Source organism: Camelus dromedarius, chromosome 29 (genome assembly GCF_036321535.1).
Source record: "Camelus dromedarius isolate mCamDro1 chromosome 29, mCamDro1.pat, whole genome shotgun sequence".
Lineage (NCBI taxonomy): Eukaryota > Metazoa > Chordata > Mammalia > Artiodactyla > Camelidae > Camelus > Camelus dromedarius.
In genome coordinates, this window is record NC_087464.1 from 23,449,149 (window position 1) to 23,465,316 (window position 16,168).

A 16,168-nucleotide genomic window follows, 5' to 3' on the forward strand; every position below is an offset into this window, starting at 1 on the left:
TTGTGTGAAGAGGTAGAGGTTTATTGAAATATAAACATTCGAGAACATGTAAGATAGAAAATAACCACAACATATACAGACACTTGCTGCAAGAGGACGTCTGAGGTATTTATCCACTGCCTAGGCTACCCATGTGCTATCACATTTTTCCTGGTTAGAGTACAAGTAAGATGGGGAGAGGGAGGGGACAGAGCAGCCCTGGCCAACGGCTGCCATGTGGTCTCAGGGCTGCACCATCAGGGAAAGCTTCTCTTGGCCCAGGGCCCCATTCTGGGGGCGCCTGCAGGCTCTCCCACCCTTGGGCTTTCAGGCTGAGACCCGGCTGTTGGCCCTGAAGGCTCTGAGGGCTCCCTGGGAGGGTAAAGCTGGGCAATCTGCTTGGGGAAAGGAAGAGGACCCAATGACCAGGAAGAAACAGTGCGCCGTCCTTGCGTCCTCTGGGTGGTTAAAGTCCATCCTTCATGACCAAACCCCTGAGAAAGACACACTGGCCAAATGTCTGTGATGCCTTCAGGTGGGCCCAGTGCCAGCCGACTGGGCTCCTCCCTGGCACAGACCCCAGACACCCTTCTCTGCCCAAGCCCTGCACTGGCCTGGTGGGTAAGGTAGGAAGGCTTCCGAGGCCAGGGGAGGGGCAGCCCCCACTGGATGGGGCTCTGTGTGTGTGTGTGTGTGTGTGTGTGTGTGTGTGTGTCCGCGTGCGCGTGCGGGGTGTGGGGGAGGGGAGAGAGAAGATGCAGTCCAGCAAAGCTGCAGTTCACTGGGCTGAGGTATCTGTTTTGTGCTCAATCTTTTGATTTCCCTTTCCCTTCCTTTCCTAGACAGGGATGAACGTCAGCCACGAGTGGGCTTGTGCCACTGTGGGCTGCCGCCGCCGCAGCCCACCGGCCTCATGGTGGGTGGGGGGTTCTACTGAGCACTGCAGGGCTGCCTCGACTGAGAGGTGGGCCCTGTGTGAGAACCCCTCTTCTTTACAACACAGGGGCAGCCTGCTCCACCCCAGAGCTCTCTCAGCATCTCCTCACCTTCTGGGACAGCTCGAGCTCTGACGAGCCCGCACCTGTCCTGAGGAGGGAATGCTGAGTGAGAGGGAGATGCCCTGGCCCCACTCTGCTGAGCTGGGCATAGGGATGTGGGACTGCCCCACTTCTGGCCAGAAATGGGTCAAGGGCCATCTTGAGAACCAGTGTGGTTTCAGGACCCAGCCTGTGCGAGAGCCAGCCTCTCCGTTCCACCTCATCCTGCCACTGCAATCCCTGAGTCATCTCTCCTGCGGCCTCCCCTGCCCCCTCGCTGGGGTCATGGGGAAGGGCCGGAGGGGCTGGGGTACCAAATCATTTGCTCGGCTTTGGGGGTGATCGGCTTTCGTTTCTTTGGTGCTACAATAACAACAATAAAAATTTTAAAGTAAAAAAAACAAAAGTCAGCAAACACATATAAAAAAGATTTCAGAGATGCAAATACTTCCTGAAGAATCAAACATCAACAATTACAAATCTGAGGTATTTCAATGAACCTGACATTGGCAGGTTTGGGGATGCTGGGGCTGAGATGGCCCCATGAGAAGGGGGGCCCAAGGGACAAGTGGGCTGTTCCTGGGAGAGCTGGCAAACCCGGCTGAGTGGGGCGTGAGGTCTGGGAGGGTCAGAAAAGGGTCAGTGAAGAGGGTGCCAGGGCCTGACCGGGCAGCCCCTGCAGCTCTGCCTCTCCCTTGGCAATGTCCAGCAGGCCCTGGGTCCTGAGGACTGCCCTCACGAGCCCTTTCCTGGGACCATTAAAAGGGGGATATGGGGCCCTGAGGACTGCTCCAAGACTTGAATCAGAGGGACCTACACCCCAGGAACCACTCATGGTAGGCAAAGTGGGCTGGGAGTGGGAGGACCCCATCCCATGCTCAGCAGATTAGAACCATGAAGGCATGCTCTTGGCTCCTAGCAGCCCCACATGGGAGTTAAAGACTGGGGGACTGAGCAGGGGAAGAGACCAGTGACCCTGAGGTCACGGCCAAAGGCAGGGGAAGGAAAATAAATTAAAGGGGAAGGGATGTGGAGGGCCTCCAGCCCTGTGTCAGCTTACAGATTGTCAATACACTGTGCCCGGGATGGGAGGTGGCCTGGGAGCCCTAGAGGAAGCTGGACGCCCACAGACCCCGCCCAGTTCTCCAGGACAATCCCTGATTGAACAACGCTGCCCTGTTCAGGCCCCTCCAGCCTCCCCCTGTCCCTAGAGTACAGCAGGACCTGAATGCAGCCTGGACAGACGGACACGTCCAAACTCTCAACATCTGGCCAAATGGGGTTTGACGTGGTCTCCGTGAGATGAGGTAAATGCTGTGCATCCCATCTCTCGGTGGGAGAGTGGGGAGTGAGAAGCTGGGTCCTGCCCTCAGTGGGACCAGCTGGTGGAGGGCTCTGCACTGGGGGTGCCCCGGGATGAGGTAGGACTTGGAGAGCAGTGAGAACTGCCGCTGCTGCTGGTGCTGCTGCTGATGCTCTGGGGAGCGGATGCTGTGATGAGGTGGACCACAGGCTTCTGGGCAAACAGCACACCTGGGGGCGGAGGAGGGGAGAAGCCAGTGTGAGCAGATGGGGAGAGAAGGGGTGGGCTCAGCTCACTGCACTGTATTTACCGCCGCCTAACTCTGTGCAAGGCTCCATGCTGGACGCCGCCCTGCCTGATAGGCTGGTGAGGGGGACAGAGTTATTTTGCTGAAATGTCACAAAGGCTCTAAGTGGAGTGTACCTAGGCTATTGTGGGAACAAAAAGGTTTTAGAGGGCAGGGAAAGTGGGTCAGGAAAGGCTCCAGGGGGAGCATGCCCGGACTTCTACAAAAAGTGGCCAAATTTAGAGAAGGAGATGGTGCGGCAGGCAGAGGGTATCTGAGGGACCATAGACAGAGCAGAGAGAGGTGGCAGGCATGCTGGAGGCTGACACAGAGTGACCCACTGATGCTGGAGGCCAGGTCTGCGGCCCATGAGGCTGAAGAGCTTGAGGGCGAGGTAACCGAGGCCAGCATGCCTCTAGGCAGCTGAGGTCTTACCCTGTAGGGATCATAAAGCCCCTGAAAGTTTTAAGAAGGGGAGGACCACCCTGCAACATGTGAACACTATGTGGGGCTGGAAGGAGAGAGGCTGAACCGGGGCCGCGGCGGGGGTGCAGGGGAGGAGACAGTGGAGCAGGGGCATCTGCTCAGCTCTGGGGGCAACAGGCCCGGGGGGCTGGCTCTCAGGAACGACTTCCAGGGCCCTGGACTGGTGACCACACAGCTGCTGAGAAAAGGCACTGGTGGGACAGGACGGAGGCAGGTGAGGTGGGGGGAGCCTGCACTCTTCAGACTGCTCCCCATGCTGAAGGAGAAGGGCGAGAGGAGATGGAGATCCAGGCATTGATCACCCCCTTCCCTGCTCTCCCCACAGACCACTCCCAGCCCCCACATCTCCAAGACCACCAGGGCACCACCAGAAGGCAAAGGACACCTGGGCCCTACCCATTGGCTCGCCCTGTCTCTGCCAGGGTCTGGGTTAGGCAGAGACCACTGAATGTGGCCTCGGAAGCACCAACTCTGTTGTGACTGGCAGGCACCTGGGCATCCCTGCTTCTCTGCGGGGTGCTTCCAGGAACTTGGTCCCTTCCCTAGCCCCAACCCTGATGGCCCCTGCAGGTGGCCTGGAGATTCAGAGCACGAGGCCCCAGGCCACCAGGACACCAGCCCCCAGAATAGGAGCGCCGGGAGAGAAAAAGCATGCCCCACGGAAATGCCCCTGGTGTTGATGGAAGGTGCAGCTCTAAGCCCTCCCCACTGGCCACCTCCCTGTCCCCTCTGTAGGACAGGTGGCCAGTGCCAGGCTCTGTGGCCCCCACTTATCAAGCTGCACTGAACATGAGTCAGCTGGGTTCCTAAACTCACCCCTAAACCAACAGAATGGGAGTGGGAAAGGATTGCTGTTTCTATGAAAACTAAGTTGAACACCTTGGAAAGACTTGGTGGAGGTGCTAAACGAACCAACGAACCAACTAACAAGCAGCTGTTTTTTAGATCAGATTTAGGGAAAGATAACTGTAAAAGCCTGGGGGAAAAAGTCATAAAAACACAGGCTGCTTCTGCTGCACTCAGACTCCTTTGCCTGTGTCTCCGTCCTTGGCCCATGACAGACAAGGTGTAGGAAGAGAAGAGCTGAACCCCAGTCAAAGAAAGGAGACTCATGCATTAGAAATTAGTGGTGCTGACTTCATGTGTGATACCATGTGAAGGCATGGATAAAGCTGATTGTGATTCTTCACATTAAACGACTTTTTCAATTAATGATCCAACTGATGGTTAAAAGGGTTAGACGAACGGTCTGTTATCAATCACTCTGACAAAGGTGGAGGGGGATCTGTCACCCTGTTAGCAATCCTCAGCCTCTCCTCGTTCAGAGGAACTGCTTTAGAACCTTGAGACTACACAAAAGGAAGCCGCGCCCGGGAAGGTGTACAGATGGGGGGGAGTGGACAAGGGGGCCCTGCGAGGAGCTGCACTGAGGCTGGCTGCCACGGTGCCACCTCCCTCAGCTCATTGAGAGCCTCACCTGCATAGGTGGTGCCGTCGATGTCCACAGACATGTTGATGCTCCCGATGCTGCCTGTGGTCAGGTTCAGTGCTGTGGCCGAGGCCTCTGCTCTGTCTTCTGCTGGGGACAAGGGAGACAGCAGGCCCCGTCAAGCCTTCCAGGACTTCTGCTGTCCTCTCTGAGGCTCTCCCACCCTCCCGGCCTGGCCACAGCAGACTGAGGCCTCCCAGCATTAGAAGGTATCTGTATAACCTTCTCTTGAGCTAAGTCTTGAAGGAGAATCAGGCCGGCCAACGTCCTACTGCTTGCTTTCTCCACTGAACGACTTCACTTTGCCAACTCCCTCTACTCTCAGAGAAGAGGGATCACACAGGCAAGGAGGCTGACCTCGGCTGCCGGCTGTGCACGGATGCTTTCAACACGATTCAGCAAACCCTGCGCATCCACTATCCATCAGTTTGGTGGTGGTGGATGGGAGGGGGACTGGAGATCAGTAAGACCCAGCAAACCCTGCGCATCCACTATCCATCAGATTGGTGGTGGTGGATGGGAGGGGGACTGGAGATCAGTAAGACCCAGTCCCTGACTCTGAGGACTCACCTTGCCTCCTCTTCCCCTTAACAGGGCTGGGAGGTCCTCAAGGAGAAGGGCACTCCATCACAACTGGAGCACCTGGGATTCATAGAAGGCTGCAGGCGCTGGCTCACAGGGCCTCTGCCTGGCTCACTCTAGACCTTTTAATTATCCTTTCTCACACTGAGAGCCAAGAATTCTTCCAGACGGGCTGCCTCATCTATTAGCCTCTGGCTTGTGCAGGACCAGGGGCACCTGGCCTGAATGGGTGACAGAGCAGAGCCCTGCTGTCTGGGCCGTTACCTCTGGCTCCCTTCGGCTCCTCGCCCAGGGGAACAGGGGACAGGGAGGAGCTGTCTGGGAGTACACACAGCTCCTTTCACACCTGATTCTTCCCAACACAGCCTGCTCATGTTTGTTCTCAGGCAGAGTCAAGGGCAAGAATGGCAAAGAAAATGTGTGTGAGGGGGAAAGGGGAGAAAGGGGAACAAGGGACCCAGAGTGTGTGGTTTAGGGGCCAAGAAGGTGGGGCACCTGAAAAATGAGGAGGGGAAAGGAAAGATGTCAGTTATGCTGCCAAACTTGTATTTCCTCCTTCTCGCTCTTCTGAGGGTCAATGGTAGCCTGGCCTGAGGCGGCTCTGGCCCCTCACTGAGCCTCGAGAAAGGAGGCAACGTCTTCCTCCCAGATGGTGAGCTCCTGGGTTGAAGGGCGACCCCTTTAACTGAGATGGGTCAAAAGACAGAAGGGACAGGGAAGACACTGCAGCTGTCCCTGGAGGTCCCTGGCTCCTCCTCCTTGAACAACTGCCTTTCCTTTCTGCTAGAGAACAGGGCACCACCTGAGGCCACTTCTGGTCCCCTGGAAAATGGCCCTTGCTTGGTGAACTGAGATCTCTGTGGTTACTGAAGCCCCAGGTGGCTCTCTAGACCCTTCTAGGGACCTGGATGCCCCCGGAATGTGAACAGGCCCTCAAACAGAGCTGGGGGCTGGTGCGGGGCTGGCGCTCACCCCTGCCGTTGATCCTGATCTTCATGGGCAGCTGGCGCGCCATGCTGAGGAGGTTGCGCTGGAAGGCCTGCTGCACCAGGCGCTGCTCCTCCTCCGACAGCCTGGACGCCTTCTTCTCAGGGGGCTCCCCTGACTCCAGCCGCTCCCGCAGATGCTCCAGTGTGGCCGTCCGGGTACCGGCCTGCTGGCCAGCCAAGGTAACGGGCACAGCCAGGCGATTTGGCACGGGCACGGTTGTCACTGGGACTCCATCACCTGACAAAGGCACCAGGGCTGGACCCAACCATAATCCATCCTCCCACTTGTGTCTTCGACCTGGGGAACTTGGTGCCCTTCCTCCCTGCCCTCCCTCCTCCCAAGGGCCCTGCAGACCTTTCCTGAGAGTGGCTGCTGGGGATATCCGAGGGCCGCTGGCATTGGTGCCACTGCCGGAGCCCAGCCCAAGGATAGGGAAGCGGATCTTGGGTGGAGAGAGGAGAGCAGGGGCCCCGGCAGCAGCAGAGGCAGCAGCGGGCGAGTAGCCGAAGAGGGAGGAGCTGTAGCTGGGCCTCCGGCCCTCCCTCCGGTTGCCGTCGATGGCTGCCTGGAGCTCAGCCGGGGAGCTCAAGGCCTTCTTCTCGCACTCGTAGGCATAGAGATACTTCATGTACCTGAAGGGAAGGGAGGAAGGAGGTAAGGAGAGCCATCTAAATCACGGCACCAGGACGGCCCAGCTTAAGTCAGTAGGTCTCTAGAAGCGGCCTGTGCGGAGCAGGCTCTGTCCTGTCGGATCACAGCCTGGTGCACTTGGCCGAAGAGGAAACTCTGCAAGGCTGGACACCTTGCCAGGCCCTCTGACTGTGGCCCAGTTCTAAACATGGCTCAAACTGGAGGCATCGTTCGTGAAGAGGAATAAACATCTTCGCTAATGTTTCATGTTTGCACGGCGCCCCAGGACCCTGCGAGAAAGGAGGCCCGTTTTACGATGTCTTTCTGGCTCCTCAATCTCCTCATGGTTCGGAGTCAGGCTGTCTCACAGGAGCTCTTCTTCCCACTCTGCGCACTTCGGAGAGCTGCTCCTCTTTGCGTCAGATGCCCCACAAAGCAACTCTCGACCCAAGAACCTTGGGAGAAGAACTGCTATGCTGGCTGTCCCTCTGTCTCCAGTTTCTGCTCCAACAGATAAAACCCTCTACTTTTCAACAAGCCTGAACCTGCCACCTAACCCACAGGGAGCTGCTCCTGCCGCACTCTTCACAGAGTGATGCCCACAGTTCCGAAAGAACATCTTCCCCTCTGTCCTCATCCTCCAATGTCACTCTTGCTCTCACTGCTTCTCTCACCCTGGTAATTAACTCAAATGGTTACAAGAATAGGTTACCAGTCCCAGAGGGGCCTGACTGCCTGCCTTCCTCCGGGTCCGTGGTTGCTGGGCAAGCTGAGTGGTGGGTGGGAAGGGCCAGGCTTAGGGTGGGGGTACTGTGTGGGAGACGATGTCCTGGTAAGAGTGTGGATTTCAGAGACAGAAGCCCAAGTGTGGATCTCAGCTCGACCACTTACTAGCTGGCATGGCTTTGACCAGACGATTTAACGTCTGAGACTTCGTTTTTGTTATCTGGAAAGCAAGGATAATGCCTACTTTATGGAGTTGATGGTGAGGTTTGAATGAAACAGGATGTGAAGCAGCAGCACATAGGAGATGCTCAGGAAAGGGCAGCTCTCAGGATTATTTAGGTCCAGTGAGGGATTCGTCTGAGAAAGCTCCTGGCTCTTCCGGGAATTCCGCCCATCTTGCTCACTGTACAGTGGAATTTCCTTCCTTCCTCTCCTCTAGGTTAAAACATCCCCTTTCTCCAGCCTCGGCTTCCTTTCCCCAGGGCCCTAGCCACTCACTGGGTCCTCAGGGTGAAGGCGGCACTGGTGATGGACGTGGGCAGGTTCAGGCCTTTGGTGATCTCCCTCCATATCTTTTTGTTGATGATCTCTACGAGGCCCCCCTTCTCTGTCACCAACTTATACAGCATATACAGGTCCAGGATCTGCTTGGCCATGATGGGGATTCGGTTGATGGGGGTCCCTGTGATTGTGCAGAGAGAGAAAAACAGAGGGTTGTGTCATCATCAAGCAGAGAAGAAAAGACATCTGTGGATGCCCACCTTTGCTGAGCTGGAAATATGTTCATAAATCTGCTTAGCAGTATAATTTGACTTGAAATCCCAAAGCCTGGGACCTTTCAGACTAGTTGCCAGTTTTCTTTGGGATGAACAGGTCCAATCACAGGCTGTGTGGCCTTGGGTAAAACATATAGCCTCTCTGGGTCTTTTTCCCATCTGTAAATAAGAGGGCCAGACTAGATTACTTCAGAGATTATGATTATTACAATTGTTTTGCTGGCAGTACGATTCCAGATTCTTTCCTAATGATCTGGTGGCTGGCAGTCCTCTGGAGCCTTTAGAAGCTATTCAGCTGCCTCCTCAGGGAAGTCCTTCCCTGACTCCCTAGACAAGGGAGGTCCTGCCCCATCATCCACCTGGATAGATCTCTGGGCTACTCTTTTGCAGCTCTCGGTGCAGTTTGTAACTGTCTTTTTATTTGCATACTGCTTTCTCCTTGTCTCCTCTCCTGCTGCAGGATGGAGAAATGGTTTTTTCTCTGCTGTGTCCCCGCTGTGTCAAAGGATCTGCTGGATACACAGGTCTCCCGGGGGATGAAAAGCCACTCAACAATTCTCTCCCCACTAATCACTCCACCCCCTCCCTGGCCTCTGAAAGAGGGAGGGTCAGAGCCGCTTCCGCTCACTGGCCCCAAAGGGAAGTGAGAGGAGCCAGGGGCTTGATTAGGAAACCTGGCACCGAGCAGGAAGGCCCACTAATGAGCACCAGGGGACGGCAGAGAGGGCGGGGCCGGGCTCCTTTCACAGGCAGCCGGAATGCTCGTCAGGAGGCGTGATGGATGACTGTCATTTGGCAGCCTCGGGATTAATGATCTGGAGGTCAGAGGGGAGAATTCCAGTGGGAAGGGTCACCGTCCGGGGCAGGGTATGAGACTTGTTGCCTTTTGATGGCAAGTCCTTTTACTGTACACAAGCTGCTCCTCCTCTGCCTTGCCCCCTGCCCCCGCCCCCCGCCCCGGTCTCACTGAGGTCTCGCTGACTGCCTGGTGGACGCTGGGCCAGCTTGACTAGAGAACGGCTGTTTGTTTCAGGTCCTCCTGCTTCTTTCCCCTCAAGGAATGGCATTTTCTTCTCAGCCCTGGAATGCTGGCCACACCAACTCTTTTAGAGGATAATTCAAGCCAGAGTGCAGTGAAGGGTCCCCGTTTATGAGCCCTGAACACATGGCACTGCTGTGGCGGGACCTCTTTTCTAAGCGTGGAGGGAGCGAGAGGTCTTGAAGACCTTTGTCTTAACTGGTTGGTCTTTGGACGGTCAAGGATAGAGGGGCCATAGAGTTAGACTGAAAGACTCATAGGCAAAATATCAGAGGACTTCTGGTGTGCTCCCAGACACAGAGCCTGCGTGCCGATCAATTTTCTCCCGGTGCGGTTCTGGACGGCAGACTACTCCTGTCAGAGATGAGTCTCATGGGGCAGAACTGGTCTCCTAGCTAAGGCCTACCTCCTTCTGGAGGCCTGTCTGCCCGAGCACACTCCTGGCCTTGGCGAGGTCACACCCTCATGGCATCACCTGGAGATTCTGGGAGGACCACTCCCAAGGTCCCCTCACACAGGACCCTGAAGCTCTCATTTCCTGAAGCTTCCAGGAGATCTTTGCACAGGTGACCTGTTCCCTCCCAGGTGAGATGCAGACACGAGCTCACCTCATCCCTTAGGTGAGCTCCCTCATTCCATCACTTCCTCTTCTTCCCCCAACACCATCATTCTCTGAGGTCAGCACTGGCTCCTCCTCTCTCCTCTCTCCCCAACCTTTAGGCTATCAGGAGGCTCACAGATTCCTCCTCTGAGGACTCTCAAAGCTATCCTTCTCTCTGGCCCGCAGCCACCACCCCGGGCCAGGCTCTCGCTGGCTCCCCGATCGATGCCTGCAGCAGCCTCGCATCCATGCGCTCAACCCTCACGCCGCTGCCAGACAACCTGATGAAAACACTACTTCACCACATTACTCGCTTCCTTGTTTAAAGACCTGCAAAGGGTCAGCACCGGCCCATCCTACCGGGCACGTTCAATCCCATGACTCGGGTTCCAGAACCCTCCCTAGAAGGGCACGTGACGTGCTTCAAGCATGTACCAAAAGCTCACCCTCACTCCAGTGAGCTGGGTCTTCCCACCCTCACCCCAACCAAGCTCCTTTCTCCACTTTCTGCTTTGTGCCCAAATCCTCGCCACACTGGCCTTCAAAGGTCACTCCCTCCATGGAGGATTTCCCAAGTACCTCAGTTCATGTGGATTCTTCTCTCTCAGAATTCCTACTATAACCCCACAAGTCTGGCAAATAATTACAACCTACTTGCTTCACGTGTGTTCGTCTGGGATCCCGGGGAGACTGGAAGCGCCATGAAGGCAGGGATTGTTTTTCCTTCACCATGTCTTGAATATTGCAGTGTTTATTGAATTAAATTACCAAGCAGACTTTAAAAAACCCTGCTTCTCAGAGTTGCTTCAAAGCAACCAACTCTGTGGTAACCCAACTGGCAATATTAGACGCACTTCCCTCAGGCCTGCGGTGCGCCTGCCGGGTCCACCGCTAGCTCTACGTGTCTAACGCTGACAGCCCCGAACTGAAGTCACCCTCTTCTCTCAGGCCCCAGCAGGCTCATTAGGGTCACGGTCTTGTTAAACAGACTGGGGAGCTGAGGCCCAATATGGTCAAGCCCTTTGGGTCTGAGTCCTGTAAGTCCAATAAGAGGGCCAGCAGCACAAGAACGGATGGAGAGCTGGGGATTTTGAGCAGGTAAAGAAGCCATGACTTCATTCAGTGCGGCCAAAGAGAAGGGGAAACGGGTGTTAGAGAGGGGAAGGCGGCTGAGTGTGTGACATGCACAGAGCAGGCCGGCTGAGTGACCACCAAGCAGGGCTGGCCCGGCCGAGGCAGTGCTGTCCCTCAGAACAGTCACCTCAGAAAGCAGCTGCCACATGGTTTTAAGCCTCCATTTGTGAACAGCCTTCAGAGTTTGCCCTATTTTCATCTGAATCTCTCCAAGGGTTGTAAATCTTCAAATGTAAAGGGTGCATGTACTTTTAGAAATGGTCACTGATGGAGGCAAGCCAGGAGAACAGGATGAAGTGACCAGGCTGTTCACACTGACTCTGTGTGAAGATGAGGCGTGGCCATAAACCATGACAGATTCTCTAGTGTGGCTCAAACTGCCCCAGAGAGGAATTACAGATGCACTCTGGGTAGTCACTGGACTAAAGGTCTGGTCATTTGAGATGGCTTATTTGAAAGACTACAATATCAGAGGTAGAAATTTCATCAAAAATTCTCCTTTTTACAGTCACACGGAGTGACTGTTATGCTGAGAACTGCTCAGGGCAGAAGGAAACAGGTAGACGGAGGACCTGAGAAGATAAGGAAGGAGCAAAGCGGCATTTCAAGTCCCAAAAGTGACCTCTTCCCAGCACCTCTGGAGAGAAACCTCAGGCTAGCGGTGCACTGGAACTCCAGTGGTGGCTCCCGTGGTCCTGCTCTGTGGCCCAGCCCCACTCTGGGCACGTGGGGTCATGCTTCCCTTCACCCAGGCCCCTGGGGCGTGGTTCCAGGGGTCAGTGGGTTAGGGGGACGAGGCTGGCCCTCCATGAAACTGCTAAAAGAAGCTCCCTCAGTACCAACAGAAACAAAGCCCAGGCCGCTCTGTGAGCCAGTTCTAGATGGTTTTCTCACGGTATCCAGACAATCTAGATGCAAAACCTGCCCTGGCTTTGTATTCTTTCAACAACTGAGAGAGAGGCAGGGTGCTCAGGCTGGTCTGTCTCTGCAGTCCGCTCTGCGCTTAGTGGCCTGGTGGCCATCTCCCTTGTCCCAAGGAGACTCAACTACGAAGAGAAGAGGAGAAGGCCTTTTCACTGAGTCTCCTTGCCTGAACAAGTAAGAGAACCAGCACATTATACTGGGGGGTGGGGAACAACATACTCAGGCCCCAGTTTTCCTGTCTGTCTGAAACGAGGAATTTGGACTCGATGACTTCCAGTTCTAAAGCCCTATGAATCTGTGAATAAAAACTTAAAAGTTGATAGTCATGATTATTACCAAAGGGAGGCGACCTGGTTATAGAAGCTTGCTTGAATTACAGAATAAAGGTGCTAAGTGACCCTGAGATGGATGGTTTGGGATCTTCTATGAAGGACCCGTGTGTGAATTAAATTCAAGTCCATAAGCAACTGTGGGAAAGGGGGGAGACTCTGACCTGCTCTCTGGGCTGGATTACATCTCCTCTAAAAAGGTTCTTCACCTGAGAGGGGACAGTCCTCTGCCCACAATAACGGCAAAAGCAACCTGCAGAGAACCAGGAAGGAGGCCAGCAACCACTGCAGGGAGCTCTTTGTGGGTCACCAGTGCTGGCCCTGCAGGAGGCTGAATCTCTGCCTCCATCATGCCTCCCAGAGGGGACAGGGGCACCTGATGGGGAAGCCTGTGGACTGTCAGTCACTGCTATCAAAGCAGGAGCTAGGATTGAGAGTAATTAATCATGCTCCCTCTGACAGGAATCCAGGGCCTTATCTGTACCCCAAGAAATGCCGCTGGTCTCCAGTTCCCTCCTCAATAAAGGAGACTGACAGTTCCAACAAAGAGGCCCCTTATCAGATTTCAGCCAGGGAGCCTGAGGCAGCCCAAGGGACGATGCGGAAAAGGCTTTTATGAGGGCCCTGGACTCAGTGAAGCTGCGAGGGCTCCTGGGGCTTTAACCCTTGGTGGTGGGGCTGCCACTGCGCACCGACACTAGCAGGCCAAGCTGTGAGCAGGAGCTGGCAATGCAGATGGAGCCAAACAAAAACTGCTCCCTAGCACCTGGCGCTCCTGAGACTGCGGAGACAGGGCAGAGTTGGGGGGGAGGCAGAGTGAGGAGTCTCCTCTGGCACTAGAGACAAAGATGGGAGATGGCAGGAGTGCTGGGGGCAGGGCCATTTCCTTCCCACCACAGAGAGCGGGCACATTCCAGTGAAGACCAGAAGCAATCGGGGGCAGGGACCCCAGACAGAGATGCATGGCTGCCTTCCTGCCTACTGGTCAGGAGTGGGGGCCCAGGACCCAGGGTGTGGCCCTGCCAGGGACCCTCACTGCTTTTTCCTGGCTTTGAAAAGATCATTAATCATTTCCATAGCCTGTCAAGAGAGCTGGGCAGCCGACCAGGACGCCGAGGAGAGTGAAGACCCATGCTAAGTGCAAGCAGACAGGCAGGGAAGACTCCTGCTCACTCCTCTGCACATTAATGCTTGTCCTGCTCTAGTCCTGCTCCCCAGCAACAAGCAGAGAAACGACTCATGATTCCCACCCCCCACCCCCGACTTGTTCACGGAGAAAACGCCTCCCACCGGGAAACTGAGCAGCTGGGTCTGGCGGAGTGCGGTCGACTGCTCCCCAAGACAGGACAGAGGCAAGGACGCACAAACCCCCTAGCACTGCGCTGCACTGCGCTGCCACATATCCCCCAGCCCTCTGCCCCATTTCCCACTGAGGGGTCCAACTGACGTGGAGTCTAGCGCACTCATCTTAAATATACAGCCCTCCAGAGCTTTACTTCTCTATACTCGAGTGTAACTATTTCTCAGATCAAAACACAGAACATTTCCAGCACCCCAGAGAACCCTCCTGTGCCTCTTCCCCATCAGTATCCATCCCCCATCCCTCCCCTCCCAGAAGGTACGCATTCTCCTGACACGTACCACCAAGGTGACTTTCTTGAACCTGACATCCGTGGAAGCACATAGTATATATTCTTCTGTTTCTGGCTTCTTTTGTTCGACATTAGGTCTGGGAGAGTCACCCCAGCTGCGTCCAGCAGGAACTCAGCTCTGCCGCTGCTGGGTGGTATCCAGTGCAGGACTACACCACCACTGGGCTATCCATTCTAGAGCTGACGGGCACGGGAGTTCGTTCCAGCTTTTGGCTATAATGAACGGCGCTGCTGTAACTGTTCTCACTTGTGCCCCTCAGGAACATAAGCTCTCATTTCTCTGGGGGCTCCACCAGCAGTGGAACTGCTGGGTAATGGGCTTGGCCTATGTTTAGCTTGAGTAAACACTGCCAAACAGATTCCCAGTGGTTATGCCCATTTATATTCCCCTCAGCAATGCGTGCGAGCTCTGTAGGCACCACAGCCAGAGAGGCTGATCTTAAACCCATTACCTTCTTGACACTCTAGCTCAGATGAATTGCTTTAGGTGAAGTTCAACAGTACGTGCAGTGCTGTATTCTCCTGTGGCCAACAATAAAATTATGGTTATAGCTGTGCTATCTCCTTCCATAAAAACTGTATTCAGAGAAGCTGGCCAAGGAGTTAGGATGTGGGTTGTCAGGTCTTCTCTGCTTCACCTGCTGCTGATCAACACACCTGTCTGGTGTCTCCAGGAATGGGGGTGGAAGGCTGGCTGGGGAGAGATGCAACAACTCAAGGGCCTTCCGGCCTGGGCACTGCACGCCTGTCTTGAGCTTCCACTGCCGATCCATGTCCCTAGCCTCTCCAGACCCAACAGATTTCCACACAGGGTAAGTGGGTCAAACTCTCCCTTCCAACTTTTCCTACAGCAAGCCTTGGCCGATTTACTGAATACTGGCTCACTTTAGAACAAAGGATGCAAAACTATCAAACCAATTTTACCAAGTGCTGGAAGTACCAATAAAGGATTTTGAAGAGGAAGAGGCTGAATTTAAAGACAAAAGTGAGCTATTCAAATTAATCATGGCTTTCAAAAACCAGGATCCCTTTCCATTATTATGGATAAATGGGTAGTTATAGAGTATTTAAATGACTATTAAAAGTTGGGGGGAAAACCCCCCGTATTTGAACAGTGGTTAGATCACCTGGGGAGAAAAAAAGATCTAGCCAAAAACAAAGGGATAATCCCAAGACAAAGATTTGCATTTTGGACTTTCATTTGGGGATAAAGTTAGAAAATGAAACCCCAAAGCCTATTTTATCTGACAAACATATTTCAGTTTATCAGGAAGAGTGTCCAAGGTACAGATACAAATAATATACAAGAAACACCCTCCACCAAAAGGCAAAGCAATATATGTCAGGAACATTTCCTTCCCTGAGATGGATAGATAAGCACACAACAGAAGGAAAAACACTCAAACTGCACTTTGAGGCAGACCAAGCCTTTTTCCCACAGTAAATTCTTTGTATATACACATCAAAAACAGATCCAACAATCCATTTGGGAAAACCAAGGTCAGTTTGCAGCCTTGAACAGAACCAGTGGGGGAGGGAGGGGAGTTCTCCAGCGAGATCTTGACAAACTTGTCTTCAAGGCACCAAGCAGGTCCTTAGCCTAGTGTGCAGAGCTGGGGCAGGGGCTGGAGGGGACAGCCTTGCTCGTGGGCGCTCTGGGTGCGTGCTACTAAGATGCTGCTGTGAGGGCTTCTGTCTCCTGTGTCCCCACTCCCACCCATCTTGCCTCGACAGATGGCAGCCTCTGTGAACTGTCCCATCTGCCCTTCCCTGAGACGAAGACTTCCTGCATGAAGAGTTCTACCCCATGTTACTCAGCTAGAGTTGTCAAGACCCTACAGGACACTGGCCTGTGGAGGTGGGCCACACACGCCGTGGGACTCAGAAGGCTGGAGGAGAGACGAGGTTTGTCCGCTCCCCAACGGGAAGTGATGGAGCCAAGCCTCTCAAGGGCAGTCAGTGCAGGAGAGGGAAAGAGCCCTGGCCTGGGGCTTAGGAGACCAAGTGCTAAATCAGCTCTGCCAGAGGCCTCCGGTGAGTCACTTAGCCTGGAGGCTGATTCTTCCCCGCTAACATGATAACCTCTGCCCTCTCTACCTCACAGCGCTGGAGCCTTGGGGAGCAGCAGATCAGATAATGGACTGAAAGGTTCTATAAAGTACACGAGATAATAATAATAAAATTAACAGCAAAATCATCTTCCTT

At 54.5% G+C, this 16,168-nt stretch overlaps 1 protein-coding gene across 4 annotated transcripts in view; it reads right to left on the reverse strand.

Annotated features, from left to right (window-relative positions):
* Positions 1–16,168, reverse strand: part of ARID3B (AT-rich interaction domain 3B) — a 48,036-nt gene continuing 31,868 nt past the window's right edge. Inside the window, exons 5-9 of one of the 4 annotated variants that reach the window (XM_031440839.2) lie at positions 8,007–8,190; positions 6,507–6,784; positions 6,135–6,389; positions 4,569–4,667; positions 1–2,549 (exon numbers count right to left, since the gene is read on the reverse strand). In XM_031440839.2, coding sequence (XP_031296699.2) covers positions 2,386–2,549; positions 4,569–4,667; positions 6,135–6,389; positions 6,507–6,784; positions 8,007–8,190 — 980 coding nt within the window. In that variant the 3' untranslated portion in view covers positions 1–2,385. Of the gene's footprint in view, positions 2,550–4,568; positions 4,671–6,134; positions 6,785–8,006; positions 8,191–16,168 lie in introns of all 4 variants that reach the window. The other 3 variants (XM_031440838.2, XM_064480703.1, XM_064480702.1) reach the window with 3 other exon arrangements.